Source organism: Limanda limanda, chromosome 14 (assembly GCF_963576545.1).
Source record: "Limanda limanda chromosome 14, fLimLim1.1, whole genome shotgun sequence".
Taxonomy (NCBI): Eukaryota; Metazoa; Chordata; class Actinopteri; order Pleuronectiformes; family Pleuronectidae; genus Limanda; species Limanda limanda.
Genome location: NC_083649.1, coordinates 18,663,143 through 18,688,913, shown reverse-complemented (window position 1 = coordinate 18,688,913; position 25,771 = coordinate 18,663,143). Strand labels below are relative to the sequence as shown.

Sequence of the window (25,771 nt, the reverse complement as noted above, 5' to 3'; positions counted from 1 at the left end):
GAAATAAATTAAATTGAATCAGACATTTAACATCTTGAGAAGAAGTAAAGCTATAGATTTTGTTTTCTTGTTGCACTCTGATATTTAAGCTCTTATTATACACATTACAGGAGTTTATTTTATTTGAAATGAATCCAGGCATGTACATGAAACTTAACGCTCAGTCAAGGGCAAAAGGCAACTTGAGACTTGTATAATTAGTCAAAGATCAGCAAGTACAAAAGATGAGATTTTGCAAACTATCCTGAAGGCTTGATCCTTATTTCCTGTTTCATGATCATTTAAAATCAAATATAGACAAACAAATTAGTGAATATCCAGCACTGTGTCTTAAAGCTTTCGCCACAAGAGGGCAGCATTGCTGCATCTATACTGTGCTGAAGTTCTCTTATTTAGATACTATTTTTAGTTAAATAAATTGCAATGAATAAATGTTACTTATTTCTTTTTTTATTCCTTCCTTAATCCACATATCTCACCTGATGAAATGTCCATGGTGTGGCCGCGCTGCAGCTGGCTGACATACAGCAGGCTGAAGAGAAGGAAGCTGAGGGGTGACAGTGAAGCCCTCATGGTCCGTAAAGACCAAGCAAGCCTTGAAAAGGCCTGAATAAACCTGGGTGAGAGACATAAATATCACATCAGGACATTTCAGATTTACACATGAGCTGAACTTGAGATGCTGCAGGAATCTTTTTTTTAGGGGGCGGTGGGGTTCATGCTTCTATTATTTTGAAAAAATGTCAGAAAAGAAGCTGCTGTGCGCTTCTCTGCTAATCAGTGATATTGTGAAGATACATTACGTGTAGTAGTGCTATATGTAATTTTACTCTTGTAGTTTCAAGATGGAAGTGGGTTGTGATACTTGTAGCTTGCAAAGAAATTGAGCCATTTTTGTGTTTACAAGAAGAGAGTTTTTTTTCTGGGAGACTGGACAAAATAGTGACGGTTTTCACACTAGGTGGTTAGCATGCTATCTTCAGAAGAAGCAAATAAGCTCTATTGTATGAACAGAACTAAAAGAGTGAGCATTGATGTTTATTTCCATCTCTGTAGATAGGTTTTGGGGAGTAAAGAATTTAGTTTGATGCTGTAATATATATTATATATAAGCAAAAATGTACGTAAAGACCCTTTAACTCAGTTTTTTGTGAATGGTTCTCATTCACAGTGCAGGCAATTTTTTATAATTGTGTAATTTCACCCACATACATTGAATTATGATTATAATCAGACTCTCTCTATGGTCCAACCTGCTGTTGAGTATGTACCATCATGTCGCTGTGTGAAATTCCACTACAAAGAGGAGGGGCAGACAGATGGACTTTCCTCCTAAACCCGTCCAGCTTGCTGCTAAACTCTGAGACGGTTTGTTTCAGTCTGATCCAATCCACACATAGCGAGGGGGAGCAGAGGACTAGAGCTTCACTGTTGCTTTTCCTCCCATATTCCAACACAGAGAGTGAGCCTCTACAGTCACACAGCCTACATCTGTAATACGCTCTCTGTGAGCTTTGTGCAGAAACCGTGCATGCTTGCTGCTCATGTTCCCGCATAAAAATTGCATGTGCTCATACATAAACCAAGTGAAACACCAACAAGCTCACATTTACCTGCTGCACGTCCCATTCTAAACCCCTAAATACACATCCACACACACACACACACATGCACACGCGCACTCACACAAAACAGAAACCCCTTGTTCTCAAGTGGGAATGGTGATGAGACACAGTGACAGTGCCAGGCGAGAGAAAGAGGAAGTCAGTTCTACTGCTCAGCCATCTGGGGTACAAACAGATTTGCAACTCATCCTCGCCGTCTGATGGACGGCCAGATTCCTGGGATGTCTTGGCACCCTGTGACCACCGACTTGATGCTCCACTTTAATTGTTCTGAGAAAGGCACACCGACAGCCAACATTTTTAAATATGCCAAAACTGCAAAAAGTGAATGTACTGTGCACCCAGTAATGAGGAGGGTTGGGCTTGTAATGTTTTGGGAATTGATTAAGCTACAAAAAAGTGATTTGGTTTTAGCTTTGTAAAAATCAGAGCTACTACGTTTTTCTAAATATGAAATGTAAGGAATTACTATGGATGTTTTAGGTTTTGTTTGGTCTTTTTGTTTTTCACAGCTAGTGGTGATTCGATCTAAATGAGATTTAAATTATTCTGGTCAACTAATAATCATAATATACAATACTTGTTTTTTTAAAGTTTCTTAGAGTTAGCTGACACCAATTGGATCCATTTAAAAAAAGTGAGATGATGACTCATTAAGTTTTTTTTTGATATTATACATTACTGTATGTACAGATTCATCTTTCATATGTAGGTCGCTGGTATGAATTTTGCTGTAGCTTTGACAGAGTGGCTCTAATTATAAGGTTATTTAATACACCTTAATTTTAACAATATGCCATCTAAAGTTGGCAATGATGGTCTGTCAGATCACCATTTGGTGAAATATTGGTTGGCGATCATTAGTCTTTTTCTCTATCACCAAAAGTTACCACAAGGTTGGCGTTTCTTAATTTTAGTGCAACATCTCATGAACTATTAGACAGTATTCAATTCATGTCTTAGCACTGGTATCTCTCAGAACAGCCTCACAGACACTAGCAGACTTATTAGACTTTATATAGCATCACTTGTTGTATTGTATTTGCCTCATTCCTGATCTACTTTACATTAATTTGTGAAATGTTCTAAGCCAATGCAGGTTCGGTATATTTTTCGGCATATTAGTCTATGACACAGCAACAAAAAATCTAACATAATTGATATCTTCTATCAAAGTTTTCACAGTGTTCAATCTAGTAAAGAAGCTGACGGTTCACAAGTTTTGAAAGCGAGAACCAGTAATATTCCACAGTAATGTAATAAATTATAATGTAATATGAAACGCATTCATATTGAAATCTGCTGTTACAAAACTCTTTACATGGATATATTACTATAATAATGAGTGAGGAAGATTGCATTTTGTTGAGGACTGAATATTAAATGTGGGCGGTAATAACATTGCATTGCTTATGGTTTTCTCCTTGTGATACATCTTATGGGGAATGCAGATCGGAGACTGGCAGAAATTGGGTTTGTATGGGGCAAAAATCATAATGAATTCAAGATGTAATTCAAAAATACGCCAGAGGGAGAGAAAATTATATGAGTGAAACAGAAAAAGCACCTGAGTGTGTGTTTAATATGCTGATAACTCTAGCGGAGGAGTGTTATTCTCACACTTATCTGAAATGAAACGAGCAAAAGGAAATGGTTCAAGTGAGGACAAAGAACCAGGTGACGGATGCCCGAGGTAGAGATTAGTATAGAATAGTGCAGTCATTACATACTGAAGTGTAGAACTACTGCTTCATACAGTACGTTTAATGAATAGAGCATTACATGTATGTTGATCTTAATGTCTTTAGAGTGAAAAAACCTGCAGACACCCTGTGAGTTCCATCACATGGTGTCATTTTGTGTATACATGCATACATGCACACATGCACACATGCCCACATGCATGCAGTCACACCCAACACTTGCAAAGTTTCCTTTGACATGACAGTAAAATAATCTCATTTGCACCGGCTCTGAGCTAATGGGGTGAGTCCGCAGATCAAAGGAGACAGGACTGCTGATTTCCTCCCTTCCTTCTTCTGTCTACAGGGGAATAATCACAGCTTACCATCTAACACACTGTCAATATGCCAGAGCGGGAACTCTCCCTATACCAGCGCAGACGGATCACATACTGTAGAAAGCACTGGAGCATGAACAGAATCAGCTTTCGGCAGATCCCCCGCCTTTGGTTTTTTTCTTCTCTTTCTTAAGTGCAATCTTCTGCGCTCGTGTAGAGACAAACATGTGCGATGCAATACTTCTTACTAAGTGTACCATGTCAAAAGGTGTAGGAGGATAATTAAAGTTAATGGATGTATTTGCCGCAACAAAAAGGAGACATATTTCAATGCACTTCTAGCATCTGAGGTAATATAATACCAGCACACCTATTGCATGTCCCGGCAGACTTTTGGGGGTTGTTATACACTGATGTGTTTCATGTTACTGCACTTTAAATGTAATATTGTATTGTGGTCATGTTTAAGGTCAAACACATTCACATTTCTCCATCTATGTGCGCAATATTGACACTAGGTGGGGGTTAATCAGAGGCTCTGTCGCACAACACCAGTGGACGCTGAGTGGAAGCAGGGGGTACAACCAGGAAGTATGATTCACTGACTATTTTCCGCATGAGATCTGGAGTCTAAATCAAGGCCACAGTGGGAGGTATGTGCAGGGAGAGGCTTGCACTGCTGAGACGGTCAGACTTGGATATTTCACATGCTCACAAACCACCTGCATGAACAAAAAAAGTCTGCCAATCGGGTAAAAGAAGAGTAGTGTAACATCACACGAGGCTTGCTGTCTGCTAACGTATAAGACTTGAGAGTCCTTATCAGCACCTGGCAGTTATCGCTGACATATGGCAGTGTCTTTTCGGGGCGGGGGGAGATGAGGGAGACAAATGCAGGCTTTCATCACTGCCACTGTTAAACATTAAGGGAGCTATCAGAGCAAGACAAAGGATATTACAAGTATGAGAGGCGGTGTCTGGAGCTCGTTGTGACAAGTCACCATTGGCTGCATGAGTAGGCATTGTGGAAGAGGGAAAACTAGGCTGAGGAGTAACGGATGATGCCAGGAAGCAGTCACCAGGGGCAGTGTTCCCACATGACTGATGTCGATATCAAAATTCAACAGCTGAACCCGCTGTTAGCTGCAATTGACTGTTGAGGCTGGGAATAACAAAAATAATATATGTTTGGTGTAATGTATTAATGGCAATAATAATCTGATCAATAATGTGGTTGTTAAGAGGAAAGAAAAACTGCAGCATAGAAAGTTTCATCCCTCTCTGACAAACACCTAAAGGGATTCTAAAACAAATGAATCCACTGAATTTTAATATGTCCACTCAGAAATGTCAGTTAGGGGCAACTTCATATTTACAATAAAGGTTTAGCCAAACACACTAAATCAACCAGATTAAGTGACCCTTTATGTTTGAAGCTAATTCTCGCAACTGTTCCGTGCACATCCATAGCTTAATCCCTTCAGGGTTTCGAAACCACTGAAGGATTTTCAGAACCAGTAGCGAGAGAATTAAAGTGGAAAACAGACGGTAAAGAGAGAAAAAGTCGAAGATCTTGATTTTGAAGAAATGCAAATTATTTAGCCCTGTAAAAAACCGAGGAATAGTTTTACATACTTAGTTTATGGCTCTAATAATAATTCAGTACATTTATTCCACTGTATTTCATCCCTAAAAATTTAAAATAATCAGAAAAATGATCAAGGTTAAATACATTTGTAATTTGGCAATTGTTTTTACCATAAACCTCGAGACATATTGACATTTAAAGTAATTTGAGTAGATTTATGGTTGAAAAATCAATACATTTGCGGTAAACCCGACAATCAGTGCTCATTTGGCAACATGCAATCAACCGATTACAAATAAGATCCATGGCAATTTGTCTTCACCGCAAATAACTTTCAGCACCACAGCACGTGGACAGCATCTGCTCCTGCATGAATCAATGGGCAGGGAAAGGATCCGTTCTCTCTGAAGCCACCTGCAGCAAAACCATGTGCACTCACGATAGCGAAAATATAATCTAAAAGCCTCAGAAATGCATAGAACTTTGCAACTTACCCCTGCAGGTTGTTCATCCGGTATTATTGTTCCATTTTCTCTGGTAGAACCAAATCTCTGCCACTGTGTGTTTTGCAGGCGTCCAAGTGCAGCCCAACAATGAGAGCAGGGAGAAAAAGAAGAAAAAAAGGACGGTGTGTTGTGGACCTGTAAAAGAAAAACAATAAAATTAAAGAAAAAATATCAAAAGGTGGAGCCTTTGCCGAAGGAGAAGTCTAAATAATCCATCTGTGATCCAGGAGACACTATCAGATGGGTTGCATACAAATCACAAACCTACCTCTGCAGCAACCAAGGTCCAATATCCTCAGGGTCCTAAGGCTGTACGCAGACAATTTACTCTCACAGATTACGCCTGACAACTCACACACATCAGAAAGTGCTGAGTTCCAACAATACAAAATTATCATTTAATTTCATCTTCTCAGGCTTAAAAAAAAAAAAGAAAAAAAAATATTAAAATCTTCCAGTTTCTGCTTTTTTTAATCACTGATGACATCATGGGCTATAGATTGAGGATTACCTAAAATACTTTCTGTTATTTGTTGTAAATAAATACAGTGTGTTCGCCGGATTAACACTGTATTGGATGGCTTGTCAGAATTTAGACATGTATATATATTTGTATGTACACTATATCTGTGATGGTTTTCCAAATGAAACATCACAGCTGCAACAGTGGGTAGAGAATCACAGGATGTTCCTGCAATATGTGGAAACATCCCTGTGTTGTGGTTCACAATCTGCAGCGAGGTATCCCACAGGGTCCACATTTACCTGCAGCAAAACCATTCTGCCTCCCCCCCCCCCCTTTCTCTCTCTCTCTCTCTCTCTCTCTCTCTCTCTCTCTCTCTCTCTCTCTCTCTCTCTCTCTCTCTCTCTCTCTCTCTCTCTCTCTCTCTCTCTCTCTCTTTAGCTGAGTGAAATTGAAAATATTTTTTGCCATTTTCTTTTTTGCCTCCTGCTTATTCCTATTCAGGTACATACAGTGGAGGGGCAAGAAAGCACCCACTTCATCACAGAGATAGCAAAGACAAACACCGGTGTGCCAAAAGAGTTTTCAGTCCACATGACTTCCATGTCTGCGGAGCTCGGAACGCTTCTCCTGTATCCCACGATCCACAATCATTGTTATGTATTGATTATTCACCTGCAACAACAATCATAGATGTTTTACGTTTTATTGAAAACAGTGTCCACAATAGCTGATGAATGCATCGTCCTCTGTGTAATCATGTCAGCAGAATTGATCCACAACACTTGTCAGCAGCTTTCTACTCAGCTCAGTTTACCATATATATCAGTATTAGGGCCTCAGTGGATTACATCAATCAGGCATCTTAACAAGTATGTTGTTTAGGTAAAATGTGCGTTACATTTAGTTCATCCAAACAGCAAACGTTAAGTAAGATTTCTGTGCTATTGTATTTACTTTGTGGAATGAATCCAAGATGAGGCATAACCATTCCCAAATTTACACATTTGTTCCAAACTGACAAAAGGCTTAATGTGAGACCTGCGCAACCTCATTTGAACCCAAACACACACCACAGGTCAACAGGCAGCTTGTTCCAGAGAACAGGACCATAGTAACTTAAGGCACCTTCGCCAGACCTGGATCTGAGTCTGGGTACAACTAGAAAAGCATTACCTGCTGATCTGAGAGGCCTGACCAGGTTGCACCCAGTGATTAAGTCAGAAATGTGTTGTGGAGCTAAATCATATTATAATATGAACACTTCGCTGTTTGGCTTCTAGGTATTCTGGCCTTCACTTCTTTTCGAGAGAGAAAAAAAGGATGGGTCAGAGTCTGTTGCTGCAATGGAGGAGCATCAGGGTGTGTGACCCAAAACAATTTTCTTTTCAACTGCATCCTTATCAGCTGCACTCTTATCGAGATCCTCCATCGAACCCTAGGAGCGCGGTTTTGAATTAACCTCAAGTCAATATCGTGGTCATCTATCACGCTGACGGGAGTGTGGCATTGGACAGATAATCATCTCAGGAGAAAAACGTGGTCTCCAGCATGGGATGTTGCTTAACTTTTTCAGTATGGCCAAGTCAGTTGAAGTTTAAATCTCAGGAGAGATACACAGAGACATCATCAAAAATTTAGTTTGATTGTTGTGTTTACCGTCAGTGTTAGTTACGTTATGATATTTGTTAAACAGCAGTAACATTATACTTCTAATTAATACAAATATTTCTGCCCATTTCTCAACTTTGACATCTTATCTTTACCTTCATCATCTAGTACAATTAGTTATCATGGTTACTGCATGATCAAATGTTTTTATTTATACCTTAATGAACTGGCTAGTTGTAAATCTATTCTTAATCATTCTTCTTCCATCAGCCATGACCATAACATAGATAGATAGATAGATGGAAAGATAGATAGATAGCGAGAAAGATATGCCACTGTAAAGAAGTATGTGCTTATGGGGATATTGACAATACAGATATAAGATGAGTAAGTACAGATTATTAACAATTTGAAGTGAGAGAAATAGAGTACTGTTACTTAATATTATACAGATTTAAAGATACATGACTGAAACTAAACAAAGTAGTGCAATAGACTATAACATAGCCTGTAAATTGCACAGCAGATGTAAGTGTAATAAAAAGGAAAGCGAAAACAGTGAAAGAATAAAGCTTAAAATATCAAACTAGAGACATAAAAAATATAGAAATAAAATAAAGCTAAGCATAGGCAGTAATGTTGACAGTCTGGCAGCCTAGTAACCTGATTGATATATTTAATCACTCTCAACATCCCGATTTATAAGAGGTTTATTTATTGAGAGATCACCTACCTGTTCATACAGAGATACACAGCTCTGTGTGCAACACATTCTTTTAGAATCTCATATTTAATTCAGTTCACAACAGAGGCACTTGAGAATAGTAGCAGTAAGATGAACAACCTTCATACTCACGTCTGTGAAAGTCTTGGCAAAATGGTATTTTCCTGGTCTGTCTCCCTCTGTCAGAAAAAAGAAAGAGGTTTGGGTTTAGCTCAACCTGCAAACCATTGGTCCTGGCCTCACTTTGTCCCGTTCCATCATTATTTCTGGTCGACATACAAACAAGCTCCAAATATAATGTATTTATCCCGGACACATTGATTGTACCCACACAAAACTGATCATTACACCACGGCCATAGATTGATGAGAAAACCGGTCACTCTCCTTTAAAAAAGATTTTTCTCATATCAAGCAATGGCCGGTGCTTGTATTACCATACATTCAATATATGAATGTATGGTTTGGTCTGACTGACACTTCAGCATCTACACAGTCAAGAAGCCAAACAAAGCTATTTTCATGGATGGACCATTATATGAGAACTGCACGGGGAAATGTGCAAGAAAGCAATCCAAGTGTCATTGGTCCCTGGTAATCTCTTCCGTCTTTAGGAATTCATTTTCTCAGCAGCTTCACTTGAAAAGGACATTCTGACACCATTTACATGGAAATCACTTCTCCTCTTCATCGGTGGCGGCCTGTGTGCAGACAGGACCTCTCTGAGGATTGGATTATTAATGGATATAAACAAGAAACAAAGAGAGAAACAAAGAGAGAAACAAAGAAAGAAGGAAAGAAAGACAAGAAAGAAAGAGAGACGAAGGCATGAAGAATGGATGTAAGGGAGGGGGAGAGGGTTAGCGAGAGAAAGATATGGATAGATAAAGGAAGAGAGAGAGGATGACAGAGAGAAAGAAAGGTATGGATAGAGAGAAAGGGAGAGACTGAGAGAGATAAAGAAAGAATGAAAGAAAGAAAGAAGATATTAATATCTGTTTTTTTAGGGATAAAGTCGAGGTCAGAGCCTCGGGTATTAAGGGATGAAGGGATGAAGACACAGAGGAAAAGAAATACCTATTTCTTTGTTTTAACATGTGTATCTTCTCTGCCTCTCTCTCTCTGTCTCACATACACACACAAAGAAGAAGATCCGCAAAGATTTTTCCTGAAAAAATAAGTGAAATCCAGAAGAAGAAAAGAAAAGCAAATTGCTGAGAGAATCGATAGGAGGTCATGTATGTTCTCACCTTTGTTACCTCACTTACATTTTATTTTGTAAGACAGTTGCTATTTAATCACACAAAGTGTCTCTTTTTAAATCTGTGTCAATGGAATAAAAACAGCCTTATTTAAAGTGCACAAACTTGTTCTACTGTCTTACTGTCACTTGTGACCTCAGGCATTCTTGTCGGCTGACACACACATTCACAGTACGTACATAAACACACACAACCTTCACCACAGGTGGGATTATCATTTCAAGTCATGAATTCTAAATACATTTTTGTTGTATGATAGTGAACGTAAACATGACTTCTACTATATGAAAACCATACATCACAATGCTACAATTGTAATCAGAAATAAGATACCTACATGTATTTTTTTGTGATTAAAAAAGACGGATGTTGATCATACCATTTCTGAAACTTGTAAAAAATTTATTTTGTTAAACTGGGGAAAAGGGTTGATATAAGTTTATTTGAATGGCTTAACACTGCCCCCAGCTGGCATTAATGTAGCACTGCTTAAAAAACAGCTCATGCAAAGGTGTAAAAATAACTCCCACACTATTCCTTCTGGTGGGATTTTTACGAAAGCTGTTGATTTTTATGCAGCATGAATTAACCATCTGCTTTCCTATTCATTCATTCATTCTAGAGTTAATATATATTTATATATTTAAACATATATAGTGCCTGCAAAACAATTTACTTAGGGTTAGGGTTAATTCATGAGAAATTAACATTATTTATAGGGCAACAATAACGGTGTGACATGGACACACATGTGGTGTATTACGTCAAAATTAACAGATTTTAAGTCAATCTTAACATCAAGCAGAGTGAAACACTTGTTTGCTTTTCATTTAATGTTGGTGGTCACCAGTTCATGTTGCAGCAGAGACTAATGCATCTCTGCAAATATATATTTGAGTTGCTACAGATTTTCTTTTACCTCCTTTGTGAGATGAGATTGTTTACTGCAAATATACCAGAACATTCAAAAAGAGACGCAATCCCAGATCAATGACAAACAATGGACGAGAAGTTTAACAATTGACAGCAACTTGTCAGCAGCACACAAGGTAAATATATCTTCACAAGCCACATTCAGTCAGTTAATACAAAGCAATAGCAAGACAAACACACATCACCAACAGTCCTGGCTGTGGTAAAGAGAGGTGTCCAGTAGTTGTTCTTGTCATCTGGAAAAGGAGAAGGAGGTGTTTTTTCCACAGATGAATTCTGACATGGCAACAAGTGTTACTAACAAATGCAATCAAGCATCAGTAAGTCTGACACTGTACCAGAGCCCACAGTCATCATTCGATTACTACCTGGGCCAAGGAGGTTATGTTTCTGCCCCTGACCGTTAACATAAACATAGCCGTATGGATTACTGCAAAGCTTGGTGAATTGCAAATACCTCTTTGGTGCAAGTTCAAGTCTGAGGCCATACAACAAGGCCTTCAGGATAAGCAGGTTTAGCAAACTGAAAATCAACAGGCTACTCACTTATTATTAGTGTCACAATATGTTTCCACACCAGTTACTCTACATATTACTATATGTAGAGACCTTAAAATAAACTCCTAAATAATCAAAGTATCAATAATAATAAACGTTATTTATACAGCACCTTTCAAACCCAGTTACAATGTACTTTACAAATTAAAAATGAGAATTCAAAGGCAAACATACACCAAACAAAATGGTTTAGCTAATGAAAATGTTTACACCTACTCCACTGTATTGGGTCTGAGTGGAGAAGATTAGCATTTAGCTTTTCAATTAGCTTCATATATAAATATGTATTTAATATTTATAATGTGTTTACTGTAATTTTATCTTTTGTAAAACATTTGTGAATGTATGTAACAATCTCCAGTTTAGCTGTTATGTTATTAGAATGTTTCCCACGTTAACGTCTCTTCAACGCGTCAAAGGGCAACTTATGAAAGTGTCTTGAATTTTCATGAAAGAAGGATTTGTGTTTGACGAATTAAACATGACGTCATGAAGTTAGTCATTGAAGTGGCCACATTCAAGCTATGAGTTTGGGACTGTAGTTTTTTGGGGTGTATAAATTGAATGCCTTGTGAAATTCCGACCTTTCCGAGCGCCTGTAAAGGCACCGCTGTAATCAAATGCGGCCTAGTTACTGAATCGATATGTGGATAAATCATGACATCACTATTTTATTAATTATAATAATAATAAAATGTGTCTTTGACATATTTAACATCACCCGAGTAACCGGACAGGTCACATTCAATAGTATGTGCAGTTTTTTTTAGTTCTATAACCTGAACGCGTCGTGTAATTCCGACATTCTCGAGCGCTGGTGAAGGCACCACGGCAGTCCGGCGTGCCGTGCGTGGTCGCCGGAATGATATGTGCGGGAGCGCGTGACGTCATCGCGTACAGCGGGACGTCTCGGAGAAGATAAACAAAAAGGAAGGAAGCCTCCCGCGGCACGATCGCGGCAAAATCGGTTCAAAAGTCGAGGTCGTCAGCCGCCGTTAGCGTCTTAATGTCCCGGTTCCCCTCGTAGCTCCCCCCCCCCACCGGCGAGCACCACCATGGACGACTCCATCACCTTCCGTATGAGCGCGTTCTCCGAGCAGGGAGGGAGGAAATACATGGAGGACGTGGTCGAGATCAAAATCGAGTACGAGCCGACGGCGGCAGCGGAGGATCCTCCGAAGACGCAGCGGCAGCAGGACGGAGGACAGCCGGGGGCACCGGAGGGAGAAGCCGCCGGACAACCGGACACCCGAGCGCGGGTCGACCGTGACGTCGCCGCCGAGTCCGGTCCCGTTTCTGCGATGTGGGTGGAGAGTGTGTCCGGGGGAGAAGCACCGGAGCCGGCCGGGAAGGATGCGGAGCTCGTCGTGGACACCCGCCGGTCCGTGGCGTTCTTCGCCGTGTTCGACGGCCACGGCGGCCGGGAAGCCGCGCACTTCGCCCGGGACAATCTGTGGGAGCTGCTGAAGCGGCAGCGGGGCTTCTGGTCGCAGGATCCCGGCGAGGTGTGCGCCGCGCTCCGCAAGGGCTTCGTCGCCTGTCACCACGCCATGTGGAAGGAGCTGCGTAAGTGGAGCGTTAACCCGCGTGTTTGCTGTCAATGTAGGGGGGGGTCGTGATTGTTGTTGCTCGGGTGATAAACTGGGGGGGGGTCGCCTCATCTGATGCCCAGTCGTCGGGAGACTGGTCCTCCTCCTCCCAGTGAGCACCACCCAGTTGACACGACCCAACTGTCATACCAGTGATCACCGTACAAACCCAGTGGTTTGAGTGCAGCTGCAGGAAACCGTTGGACACTCATTTTTAACATAACTGTTAGTGGAAAAATATGCAATTTACTCTTATTTTACATAATTTATTTCCATTTTAATATGAAATACTCTGCAATGCATAAACTTTTGGGCACGAAAAGTACAGCAAGATACATTTCAAAAGTCATTTCACCTTTTTTTGTTTGTCAACATCAAACAGTTAGAAGAAGCACATTCCTCCACTGAGTGCCCACCAGTTTCCTTAAATCAAGCTGCACCAAACGTCACACACTTGTAAATGTCTGTCCCCTAAATGTGCCTGAGTGTGAAAATCTCACAATGTGAAAGAAACTGGGAAAAATCTCCCTCCATCCTCACCAACATGTAATGGGTTCTTCCCTGACCCACACTGTGCCCTCCCACCAAGTTTAGTGGTAATCCGCCATTTTTACGTAATCCTGCAAACTAACAAATAATCAAAAGGTGTAACTAGAGGTAGAGTGTATTCCTCAACCGAGACCCAACAGTCCCCTTATGAAACCACATTGAAACTCCCGAGATCGTGATTATTATTTGGATCTATACCAAAAACACTCACTCATCATGGTGTTCTCTGAGAATCTCTATCCACCCACCCCTCCACAAAATTCAGTTGAAATCATTTGAATAGATTTTGCCTAATCCTGCTAAATACAGTACAAGTACAACATTTTGATGTAACCCTCCTTGGCACAGGAAATGACAGTTTGGTGTGAAGACCCTTTGGCTTTAAAACAACACAGATTTGTCAAGGTGCTTGGCAGATCACTTGTGTGCCAGCATTTTTGAGGACATGTCACATTCCTTCAGTTGTTCAGTTGCCTCTATTGCGGAAAATATCATCATGTGCTCTATATAGCTTCTGAAACGTGTATAAGAATTGGTTTATTTTCATAATGGCAAACAATATCTCTGGAAATGAGACAAACGGACACATCTGAAGGGATCATATTGGGCTAAGTGCAAATAAATAGGACGATCAATTGAGAAAATAATAGGCAAAATGATCAATAGTGAAAATAATCTTTAGCTGCAGCCCTATTTTTGTTTGTCTCTTCATGCGATCCCAGACTGCCAGAGATCAGGGCTCTGCGGGGGGGCCAGACCATCTGCTGCCGGGCGTCCTCGTTTTACTTATTGATCGGGAGTTCTTATACGACCCTGACTTTGTTGATGACAGTGGTTTCACTCCAAAACTGGTGGAAATGTGGGCGGATTGCTGGGAGCACCGAGAATCCTGAACTGAACCAGGTTAAAGAACCAGAGCTCATCTGCTGGAAAAGTAGTATTAATGGTCTCAGGGTTAAATACATCTCTGATCTACTCGTTCGCTGCAGATCATCTAACCCTAACCCAGGTCATCTGGGACAGGTTAACTCTGTATTTCCAGAATCCAAACCCAGTATTGTGAGGCAGCTTTCAGTTGCTCTCACCCGAGGAACAAGTCTCGTGAAAACCTGAGCTCTGTTCAGATTTACAGTCCAATAAAAAGGCCCGCGACTGAGAGACATTCCTGAGCGACATTCACGTAGCTTTTGTTTTTATTGTCTCTTACATACCTTTTAAGTGTTTTTAATAATAATAATTCATATTTATTGTATTTTAATGCCACAGCCACGTGTCTGAATGGTTCTATGTAAATAAGCTTGCCTTGTCTCAATTTGCGTAGCATGCAAGTAAGACATATTGTAAGTTTAGTCATGTAATTCCTACCTATTTCTATCTGTTGCCAGTGACACTTCATTCAATTAGGTTTACACTACTAGCAGTGCCCCCCCCTTAGTATTTTTTAACTGTGACCATATTTTACATATAAGTAACACTTTTTAAAATCAATTTCACTTGTTTTACAGCGGTGTGGCCGAAGACCATCACTGGTCTGCCCAGCACATCGGGCACCACAGCCAGCGTGATCGTGATCCGTGGGGTTCACATGTATGTCGCTCATGTCGGGGACTCGGCGGTCGTGGTCGGAGTGAAAGAGAACGAGTCCGACATCACGCTCCAGGCACTTGAAGTAACACAAGACCACAAACCTGAACTCCCCAAGGAAAAGGAGAGGATCGAGCGACTGGGTGGCAGGTGAGGTGGTGAAAGTTTGAATTCTACCTGAAGTTCAGAGGCTAAGTAGAGCTTTCCAGATACTATTTTCCCCTTCCTGATACAGATTCCAATACCTGGATTCTGGATATTGGCTGAGACCGAGTACTGATCTGCTACCAGTGCATTAAGACAAATAAACCTAACCCTAACCCAGTATAGAGGTGATTGATATAGTTGTATGGCCTGGCTCAGGTTAAACCTCCTTCAAATAGCTGACACTGAGCTAGCTCTTGCTAACACCACATTACGTGGAGCGGCGGTGGACTAGTGGTTAGAAAAAAGGACATCAGACTGGAAGGTCGCAGGTTCAAGGCCACGGACTCATACATGGTTCTGTTCAAGCCCAAAGAGGACAGATGGACTCTCCTTATCCCACTGTCTAAGTGCCCTTGAGCAAGCTGCCCACTGCTCCGTGTGGTCACTGTGGGTGTTGTGTTCACACGGATGAGTTAAAAGCAGAGAGGGCTTGTGTGTGTGCATGATTGTGAGACAATAAAGGAATCTTAATCTTGCCTCCTTCTTTGCAGCTCTAAAAACAGCACTTGTCAGTGACTCACCAACACAGCTTCTGTTTTGAAGCAGCAAAGAAGAAGTGATTTAAGGGAAAATAAAATTGGGTGGAACTAATATACTGTTGGTTCTTGCAATTGTAGCGTCATGAAGAAATCTGGGGTGAACCGTGTGGTGTGGAAGAGGCCTAGACTGACCCATAACGGCCCTGTGAGGAGGAGCACAGTCATCGACCAGATCCCCTTCCTGGCTGTGGCCCGATCCCTAGGTAAAAATAACTTTACCTTTTTTATTGGGAGTAGTTTCCATAAAATGATGTTGGAAATAAATATATTTGTGCAATCATTCCTCCTAAAGTGATCTAATGTGTAATTTGTTGGCAGGTGATCTCTGGAGCTATGATTTCTACAGTGGGGAGTTTGTGGTGTCACCAGAGCCTGATACCACCGTGATGACCCTTGACCCCAAACTGCATCGCTACATCATCCTTGGCAGTGATGGGCTATGGAATATGATGCCACCCAAGAATGCTGTGAATATGTGTTATAGCCATGACAAAATGGTGGTACGTAATGACTCTTAAGACACATTTTTTTTGATGTATCGATTTTGGTTTTAGATTTCAAACAGATACGTTTTTTGCAGACCACCTCCTTATTTTACATCCAAAATGCCGCACGTTTGGAAATAAACATGACCTCACGTTGTGTAATTCACGTTTACACATGGACTCTGAAATCAATTATCAATCAATACAATTTTATTTGTATAGCCCATATTCACAAATCACAATGTGTCTCATAGGGCTTTAACAAGGTGTGACATCCTCTGTCCTTAACCCTCAACAAGAGTAAGGAAAAGCCAAAATCATTTTAACAGGTTAAACAGAACGTAGAAACCTCAGAGAGAGCCACATGTGAGGGATCACTCTCCCAGGATGGACAGAGGTGCAATAGATGCCACGTGTAATGGAGAACATCCAAATGATAAGGGTATTTGCAGCATTGATTAGAAGAACCAGTTTGTAGCATAACGGAAGGTAAATAAATTGATGGATTATTGTCAATAACGGTCGAGTATCTGAGTAGAAATATTGAACATCAAGCAGTAGGGATGGGGGACAAAATCGAGTCAGTTACAAATCGCGATTTTTGTGAATGACGATTTTAAATCATTTTTTTTAAACATATTTATTGGTTTATACGGGGGGAAATATAGGGGGGGGGGCAACTTCACCCCAGCCTACTTTCAAAGTTTATATTTTAAGTAAACTTTTATTCATTCTATTTAATTTACCTTTTATTTATTGTTTAAAAGTAGCCTAAGTGGCATACATTTCTTAATCTGTCAGTTTGTGTGCAGTTGACGGGGGCTTTACAATAATAGGGCACATTTTTATTTATTTTCTCTATTGGCTGCCCGGCAGTCATTAAGTTAATGTTAAAATTTGAAATAAAACTTGTAAAGCTCTAAGTTAATTTGACTGTGTTGTATTTGAAGGTATGAATCAACATTTTTCCATGGTCCAGTATTTAAAAAAAAAAGAAATCCCAGGAAATCGTAATATCGAATCGCAATACTTACAGAATCGCAATACATATCGTATCGCCACCTAAGTATCGTGATAGTATCGTATCGGGAGGTCCCTGCCGATTCCCGTCCCTATCAAGCAGTCTTGTTTGTAATCATAGTCCATGATCAGCAGTCACCACGATCAGGATCCACCATCACGCCAGCATAGTCCACAATCATGATCCACTGGCGCCATTAGGATCCCCAATCAGCTGCCACCAGTTTGAGACGCCAGCACGATACAGGATCCGCCATTACGATCACAATCTCGTGGAATTTGTGTTCTTGGTTTTAACATGCAGTCTCAGTGTTGGTAGCGTATCAAACTGAAGCACTGACATCCTGAAACAGACTTGGTAGTTGCCACCAATCAGGATAAGGATGAGATTCTCCTTGTTCCTGACGGCTTATCAGGATTTTTTTTTTTAAAGAATCGAGAGGATCACAAAATGTTCCTCACTTCTACACTCCATTTTACCTCCTGCTATGAATTTTGGGAAGGAATAGAATAATAAAACACATAGAACTCAGTGGATAAGGATTTAGCACGTGACGATTTTGAATGGATCACTGATTAAAAAACGCAAAGCAAAATACAGACTTGGTGTGCAAAGAACATCACAATTTAAAGAGGATAGAATGTTTGCAAGGTCATGAGAATATGAATATTTTTCTGGATCTTCGAAGCAATTACACTTAAATTATCGTGTGAAATCAACATAAAAGCATTTTTGAGTTTTATTGGTTGTTTCTTAAAGGGGCCAAAGGGGATGTCTTGTGCCCGCCGGCTTGGATGCACAGCCCTACTGTTCTGGAAAGAGCGCATGCTCCGTGCAGACAACACAACAGTTATCGTCCTGGCCCTCCAGGAGCCCGGCGGACCGCCTGTCCCTATGCATCGAGATGAGATCGTTGTGGACATGGCCACTGGAATGGACCACGTTCCATTCCCGGGAACCCCTTACAACACATATGAGGTCCCAAAGGTCAGTGCCACAGCTGCATCCTCTTCTTTGCATTATTTCATTAGGTCTGCCGGGGTTAAGTACCTCAGGACTGCTCTGCCCATGGAAACTTGTGCAAAATATCTCTGTGTGTTTGTGTGTTGTTTGCTATTCACTGTATTGTCCTTTTTTATTAATTCAGTCCATCTTTATTGTCATTCTAATACTTTCACAGTTAAAATATGATGCTTCACAGACACCGGCGGTCACACAGTTTCCGTCCGAGGACCTCTCGTTCACCCAATCACTCTTTTGTTTTCGGGGCCAACAGGCGGAGCATGAGGATGGCATGTTTTTTGAAGAAGATGAGATATATGGAGAAGAACATGAGGATTGGACATGCCTGGAGTGGTAGTGAGGTGACTGCTCTGTAACAAAAACAGTATCAGACGTGTCGGCTACATGACCGGCCAGTGACTACATGCACTCATTAGCTCAGTAGCCAGACCCACCGATGAACCTGGCAGCACCAGCTAAGCCATTTGGAAGCAGATCAACGACATCCTCTTACATACGGTCAATCCAATCCAGTTGGAATAGTTAGTGTTATTAGGGTTAATGGTCCGCAACAGAGCTGAGGATTAGTCACTCTTCTAGATGTGTCGTCGACTGTTAACTAAAGTCCTGGATTTCATTTCCAAACCAAAGGTCAAACGGTACCATTTGGTGCCAGTAGAGGGACACTATGACAAGGCTGCAGTACCACACACTTTTTATTAAATCGCAACACAAAGCCATGTTATTAGCAGGTAGTGCAGCCAAAAGCTAACTTCAGTCTAAGAAATGTCACTGTATACCAATACTATACCAGTATTTATAAAAAAGATTAAAGTAAAACATTGACGATACTGGTATTAGCCGATAGATATCTATTAAAATGGCAGTGATTTCTAAGATGTCATCAAAAGCTTATGACAAAGAAACCTGATTGAGGGTTAATATTTTACACTTAATTAAACAAACATATGATGATATAAATATGATGACCATATTCTCAGGTCTCAAGTTTTTTTCCCCTTCAAGTGGCTCAAATACTCTGTCGTAGCAGACTGATTACTGTATGTATGATTACTGTGGATGTGAATTAATACAAGTCAGGTGTTTATACCTTTTCATACCAACTGGCCACATCCTCTACAATCCACACAACACAATGTAGTAGCATGTGAATATTTCTAATTCAACTTTGTTTTAAATTATTGTTTATTTCCATGAGTTTAGTCCATGAGTCATTTGTAACAGCTTTCATCCGTGTCTCATGTTTAATGTTAGATCGATGAGTGGCAAGTTGTGTTTTTCTTAATCGTAGACAATAAATCATTTCTAAGGTTTTTATCAGTAATGATTTGTTATAATTAGATGACAAATAATAATGATCATTTAATGACATTTTTTTCAAAAAATTCTCTCTGCAGAGTGAAGCAGGGGCCACTCCCTCCCGTTTCAGAGCGAGTTGCACAGCTCTGGAGCAGGCGCTTGGGCTGCACGCAGCAGCCGCCGGTGCCACCGCGCAGCTCTTACCTGACCAGGACTCTGTCGGGACCACACTGTCCTCATCGCACGGCCCGGAGAAGGTTTACGAAAAGCAAGACTCGACAACCCAAATGGACTGCGGCGCCTCCGATCCGCCACCGAAAAGGTCTCGCCGTTCGCCGCACACTCCCCCCGAACTTGAGGGCCGGTCGCCCGACAGCGTCTTGCCCCAGAATACGCCTTGTAGCAAAGCACCAAGTGAACAATCCCGTGGAACACACGCTCCGAAAGGAGAGAGAAGCTCCTCGGAGGAACTCGCTCTCCTGTCACAGCACCACAATGCTGCCTTGTGCGTGTGCTGAATCTTGTCCTTTTCTCCCCCCCCACCCCACCCCCCCGAGACTAGAAAGATAAACGGCATCATGTCAACTTTGCTTACGTACCAGTTGTGCTGCAGGCCTGTTCTTAGATGTATACTTTTATACAAAAGTCTTTTCTTTTTTTTATGTAAATATTTGAGAAATTTGAAATTGTTCATGTGTTGATGTTATTCCTGCTTCCCTCTTCTTCCACCCCCCCCCCCTCTTAAAATGTAAGTGTTCGGTACTTTAAAACTTGAAATTTAAGATTTGTTCAATCGACACAATCTATTTTCATACTTATAAGTATGTACAGTAGATCCAGAATATGTATTTTGAAGAAGACGGATCACTACAATCTGACGTAACTTCAGTTGGTTCACCTGAATTGTGACGCATGCGTTCTTCCAGTCAAGATTTGTATTATTACTACAAATTTTTGCGTTTTGTATTGTTTTGACTCGTTGGCTGCTGTAACATGTCACTCTTTATAGGGTTAATACCTCAGACCAGTGCTTTGTTTTTTGGAACTTTCTGCATCTACTGTTAATGGTTAGATTTCACCTTCTGTTGTTCTGTAGGTAAAAGTGTAATTGGAACCGAATTGACAAAAAAATGGTCTTAGGAAATTATGCGGGTATTGATTTTATTTGTAATTTTTTAAAACTTTTTTTATTTAATTTTTATCAGTGACTTATTATGCACTGTTATGATCTTAACTGTTACTCTGCTATTGGTGAATCTTATGGATAGCGTGTGAGGAGAAATTAAAGGGTCAGTTCACCTAAAAAACAGAAAAAACTATATATATATCATGTCTCAATTCAAGAGCTGCACTCTTCGGGGGCGTGGCCAGCTCGTCCCATCCTTATTGCTATCGCCTAGCAACTGAGCTTAAGTTTGATACACACAGAAAGTTTGAATGCCCCCATGTGATGCAATCCATCCAATGCCGCCTCTGAAGCTATGAATTAAATCACAGCTATTCTCTCACTTGGCAAAGTGGCATCCGCGTACATGTTCATGATTTGAGTGAACTGACCCTGACCCATTTTACTTCTGTCACTTCTTGGCTGGATAGTCATATTGTTCCATTCCAAGCACATCCACCATTTATCATCCTCATCATTGAGCTTGCCTAGAAGTAAATTTGTTTTAAACAGGCAGAAATATTTGCTGTATTGTTCTATGTACTGTAAAATCTAGGATTTATACATTACCTGTGCGAAAGTGGAAGGTGACTGATGTTATTTTTATTGTATCAGGCTCATTTTAAGCGATTTTAAAATGTCTTCCACTTTGTTCTTATATGGTTTGCATCTCTTACTTGTGTTTTGGTATTCGCATTTAATACAAAAAGTGCCCGATTCCTGTTTTCAAGTAAATTACAAAAATGGTCAAAGGTCTAACACGTGTTCATATGGCAGCTCAACTACTCTGCTAGCTGATGTGTTTGCCTTATTTTTACAAAAGTTTCATCGTTGCCTTAGCACAAATTAGTCAGAGGTTCTTTCACGTGAATTTTACAACCCCCCTCCCCCCTCCAAAAAAAAATGAAAGCGAATCTTTCGGATAAGTCGATGTGCTTGCAACCTCGGCGCTGGCCTCGACCTTCATCTCTTCACCACTCACATCTTTACCATTTCCACTGCAGCATACTGCACCCGCTCCACGTGGTTAATGTTTTCCAGTTGTACTGCAGAGCAGTTTGTCAATGTTTGTACAGTGAGTCCATATGCAATAGAAGTCTGTACAGTACACTATTATGCAAAGTGATTGGTCGTCAGGAGTCTGGCATGCTCGGAACTGCTCTGTATATTGTGAAAGTGTTCAGGGGTGATGGATGTTCATGAGCATGTGGTGTGTTTTGACAATTACAATACCTGGGTCCAGCTTCCGTTCGGCTGGAGCCAGTTGTCCGGTCAAATATATATATATATATAGTACATACAGTTCTTTACATGCTTTGACCAGATATAAAGTTTTTGTGTTGTAATAAAGTTCTCATTTTCCAATTGCTTATGTCTTCTCTGATTTGTTCAAGTATCAGCTTGTTTCTGTTCGGTGAAGTAACTTGTCTTGTCAACTGACCTCTGTTAAAACAGAGCTCCTGTGCAGTTTGAATGTTGAGGTCTTTTGACACAGTAGTTTTCTCTGCACTGGCAGCTACATGATCCTACCAGCAGGTGGCAGTGAGGTGAAGTGATTGAACTTGCCTATATGATATTTTGTCCTGCAGCTTTTAATTGATCAGAACAACTGCTGATTTAATTTATTGAGTCTATATCAACTACATTCAGCAGCAGTTTATCTCGGCTTCAATGCATGAACTGAAAATGAATTAACAAACTTTGTAAGTCAGTCATTATGTCGTATTTACATTGTTTTGCTTTTTATTTAAAGAAGCATTACAGACAGTCATTTCATCGAGAAACTAAATTAGAGGACATTGAGTTGACACTAAAGTCCTAACTCTTGTTTCCTAGGTTAAGTTATGTTTGAAAATCAGCTTTTAAACCTATGTGAGGGAGAGGTCCTCAAAGTGTAGAAATGAAGATCATGTGATATGCATGAAAGCTCCAGAACAAGCAAGTGATCCTTGCTTTTAAAAGGGGTTTTCATTGTACCACTGTCAGTCTGCTGAGGAGGAAAAGTTGTAACCTCTGTCCATTTGTTTGTTTGTGATCCAAATAAAAAAGGAACTGACGGGTTACCACAAAACTTGGTTGAAGGATGCCGGATGGGTCAGGGAACAAATTAAATCGACACATGTAGGGAACTGATAGTGTGTGAAATTTGGTGCGGCTTGATTGAATTTAGTGGACTGTTTGGTCTTGGCGGAGGTATGTGCTCTACTGTGATTATAAGTGTAATTTGAGAGGACATGTAGTCAGACAGGAAGGAGAAGGGATGAGTCCCATTTCTCCCATTCATGGTTTATTACACTGTACAAATATAGCCTTTTACATATAGCAACAATGGTATGCAACACTGGATTTATGCAGATTAAAGTATTTTGGAGATACAAACGTCTCTCTGTCAAAGAAGCTCTTGAGACACCTGTGGAAATCCCTTTAAGATTTAGAGAAAGATGTTGTCATCCGATGTTAAGAAGCGAAGCCCTAGCTAATGAGTGTGTGTCCCAGCCATCCCCCTGCTTTGTCCTCAAACCTGGTCTTACGTAAATGAAAAACATCCCTGGTCATTTTTCTTCCTTGCGACGTGACCACCCTATGACATCTACTGTATTTGAAGAACACGTTTCTCTCACTGGTTTTTTTCGGGGAGACACGCAGACATCAGATCTATGATCACAATGTCACGACTTGAATATTTCATTGACTGTCAGCCCAGCATCTGCTGACCTACCTAACATGCGACATTCCCCTCTTACTGCAGACGGTCTGTCAGTGTGCATCAGCCAGCGGAGCGTCACCGTGTCCAGCACCTCTCCCACTGCTCCCCCTCCGCGCCTCTCCTGCAGATAAGCACCATCACAGCAAACTAGGAGGGACTTTGGAAGCAAAGCAAATGTGACAAATACACATGCACTTCTGAGACTCCCTTTTTTCTTTCTGCTGATGGTGTTAATCCTCATATTCATGACATTATGATGTGTTTATTGGAAAGATACTGTATGCAGATGAATGCAAATCTAAGCATTGAGGCTCAATGATCCAGTGTCGTACATTACGATATAGAATGCTGAATTCTTTCAGTTTGCACCCACACACACACACACACACACACACTCAAATCTCCATTCAGAGGACATTACAGTGACTTACATTCGTTTCCTACTCTAACCTTAACCACGGTTGCCTCTTGTAAGCTAAACCTTAACTAAACCTTAAAAAATGTCTTTTGCTTAAAATGGAATGATTTACGTGATGGGGACTTGCTTTTTGTCGCCATAAGAAAATACCCATAATGTGAGTGTAGTCCGCACGACATGAGTAATAACCTGGCCATACACATATACACAAACACACACACACACACACTCACACACACACATACAGCCATATCAACTGATTCATCTAGTTTTTTTAAACATGAACAAATCCTGTGTGATTTTGTGTGTTTGTGAGTGTGTGTGCGTGGTACGGTGGATTCATGAGTGATGACGAATGCTTATTTAGGGGGATGACAGAACAGAACACATATGAGGGAGACTGGATATTGTTTTTATTGCTACTTCTTCCGTAGGTGGAAGGACACACAAATGTGGAAAGCACGTTAAAAAATTTGGGCTGGGTTTGATTAGGAGAGGGATAAGTCTTTAAAGAGGTGAGGGTCAGGTCACAGTTACGGAGGTGAGTGTAACAGTTCATGGTAACTAAGCCTGCACTGAGATCCACTACAGAGACGTTCATAATAAGACGGAAGCTGAAAGTAGACACTGAAAACGTTCTAAATTAATTGAGGCTGGTCGATAGTCATTTACGGAGACGCGGGATGTGTTTTGTTAAGTAAAAGTTTAACCACAGCTATTTTAATGCTTGTGGGAACAGTCAGTGCCAGGAATCAGAGACTAATGAACTAATGACTAATGATTTACAGGTCAACACCAGCTTGGACGATGCTTCAACAGATATAAGTTCAAATTCTGTTCAAGTAGAAAGTATCTGGAAAAGCTGATTATGTCTCATCTCATCTGTTTAACCGCAGAAGAAAATCTAGTAAACCAAAGGGGAGCAGCTAAGAGACAACTGTTTTTGAGGACAGTTTTAGCTCAAGTGTAAAAAATAAATCTATGATAGGTTTTGTTGTTGTCGATTAAGTTAAATCAAGAGAAATATTCTGCTCCAGCAGTGGAGAGAGTACGCTTGTATTCAAGTATTTATTTAAGTACCCATGCTGAGTAATTTGTGTCATCTATAATGATTTTCTGCATGTGAATATAATGAATCTGAGACAAAGAGTTTGGGGGTTGGAAACCTTCTGGTTTCAGTTTTCAGGTTTCCGTTATCTGCTTTGACCGATCATGTTTGAGCAAGTTTTTGACTGAAATGCATCAGATATCTATGTTTTGATTCATCTGCATTCATTAGCAGGTAGCTGTTTTTAGAGATAGGACCAAAAAATTAAGAAACGTTCGACTCGTGAGGGGAACTAGTCGGACGTGGTAGTGGTCCTGCTGTAGTGCAACGTAAGTCTTTCTTTGCTTAGGCAATTTTCGGCCTTTATGCGCAAGTACACTTGTAATATGACTCTTACGTATTGTTTTATGAATGAGGCCCCTGGCAGTAGAGCATCTTAATGCACTGTGCGCATTTGCTTCTTGCGTTTATCTTTAGAGTTTAATTTGATCACTGACAAATTTCTGATATTGTCTAGACCCATGTGTAAGCCAATTTATTTTGGATCTTAATTTCATATAAAAAATTTGATTATTTGAGATGAATAAGGATGAGGGGAGGGAAACAGAAAGAACAGCATGTTCAGATTTTAAATAGGGATCAGGCTCAGACAGTCACATTGTCTACAGTCTACATTACATTGGAGAAATGTGAGAAAATTGTCTAATTCTCATTTGATCTTAAGTTGAGCTCAGTTACCTTGTTAGGGAGTAAAGGAAAACACAAAGAAGGGATCTTATTTTGAATGTTCCTTCCCTCTGTTATTTTATTTCAAATTAAACATGCTGAGGCGGAGCAGGGGTGTGAGG

At 40.5% G+C, this 25,771-nt stretch overlaps 1 protein-coding gene and 1 pseudogene across 2 annotated transcripts; one reads left to right on the top strand and one right to left on the bottom strand.

Moving 5' to 3' along the window:
- Positions 1-573, bottom strand: part of LOC133018999 (roundabout homolog 1-like) — an 87,639-nt pseudogene extending 87,066 nt beyond the window's left edge.
- Positions 574-12,208: 11,635 nt separating this feature from the next.
- LOC133019337 (protein phosphatase 1D-like) lies at positions 12,209-22,115 on the top strand. Of its 2 annotated transcripts, none has more exons than XM_061085772.1 (7): positions 12,209-12,855; positions 14,933-15,161; positions 15,836-15,960; positions 16,076-16,257; positions 18,023-18,250; positions 18,540-18,627; positions 19,684-22,115. In XM_061085772.1, the coding sequence occupies exons 1-6, from the start codon at positions 12,345-12,347 to the stop codon at positions 18,621-18,623; spliced, it is 1,359 nt and encodes a 452-aa protein (XP_060941755.1). In that variant the 5' UTR covers positions 12,209-12,344; the 3' UTR covers positions 18,624-18,627; positions 19,684-22,115. The 2 variants fall into 2 exon arrangements, with proteins under 2 accessions (XP_060941755.1, XP_060941754.1); XM_061085771.1 differs by having other exon boundaries at positions 18,444-18,627.
- Positions 22,116-25,771: the final 3,656 nt, after the last annotated feature.

Bases quoted from the DNA above. Each gene is read 5' to 3' on its own strand.
- LOC133019337 (XM_061085771.1), top strand. From the start codon at position 12,345: ATGGACGACTCCATCACCTTCCGTATGAGCGCGTTCTCCGAGCAGGGA. The intron at 15,162-15,835 runs GTGAGGTGGTGA...TTGCAATTGTAG, and splicing joins ATCGAGCGACTGGGTGGCAG to CGTCATGAAGAAATCTGGGG. The intron at 18,251-18,443 runs GTCAGTGCCACA...ATACTTTCACAG, and splicing joins ACACATATGAGGTCCCAAAG to TTAAAATATGATGCTTCACA.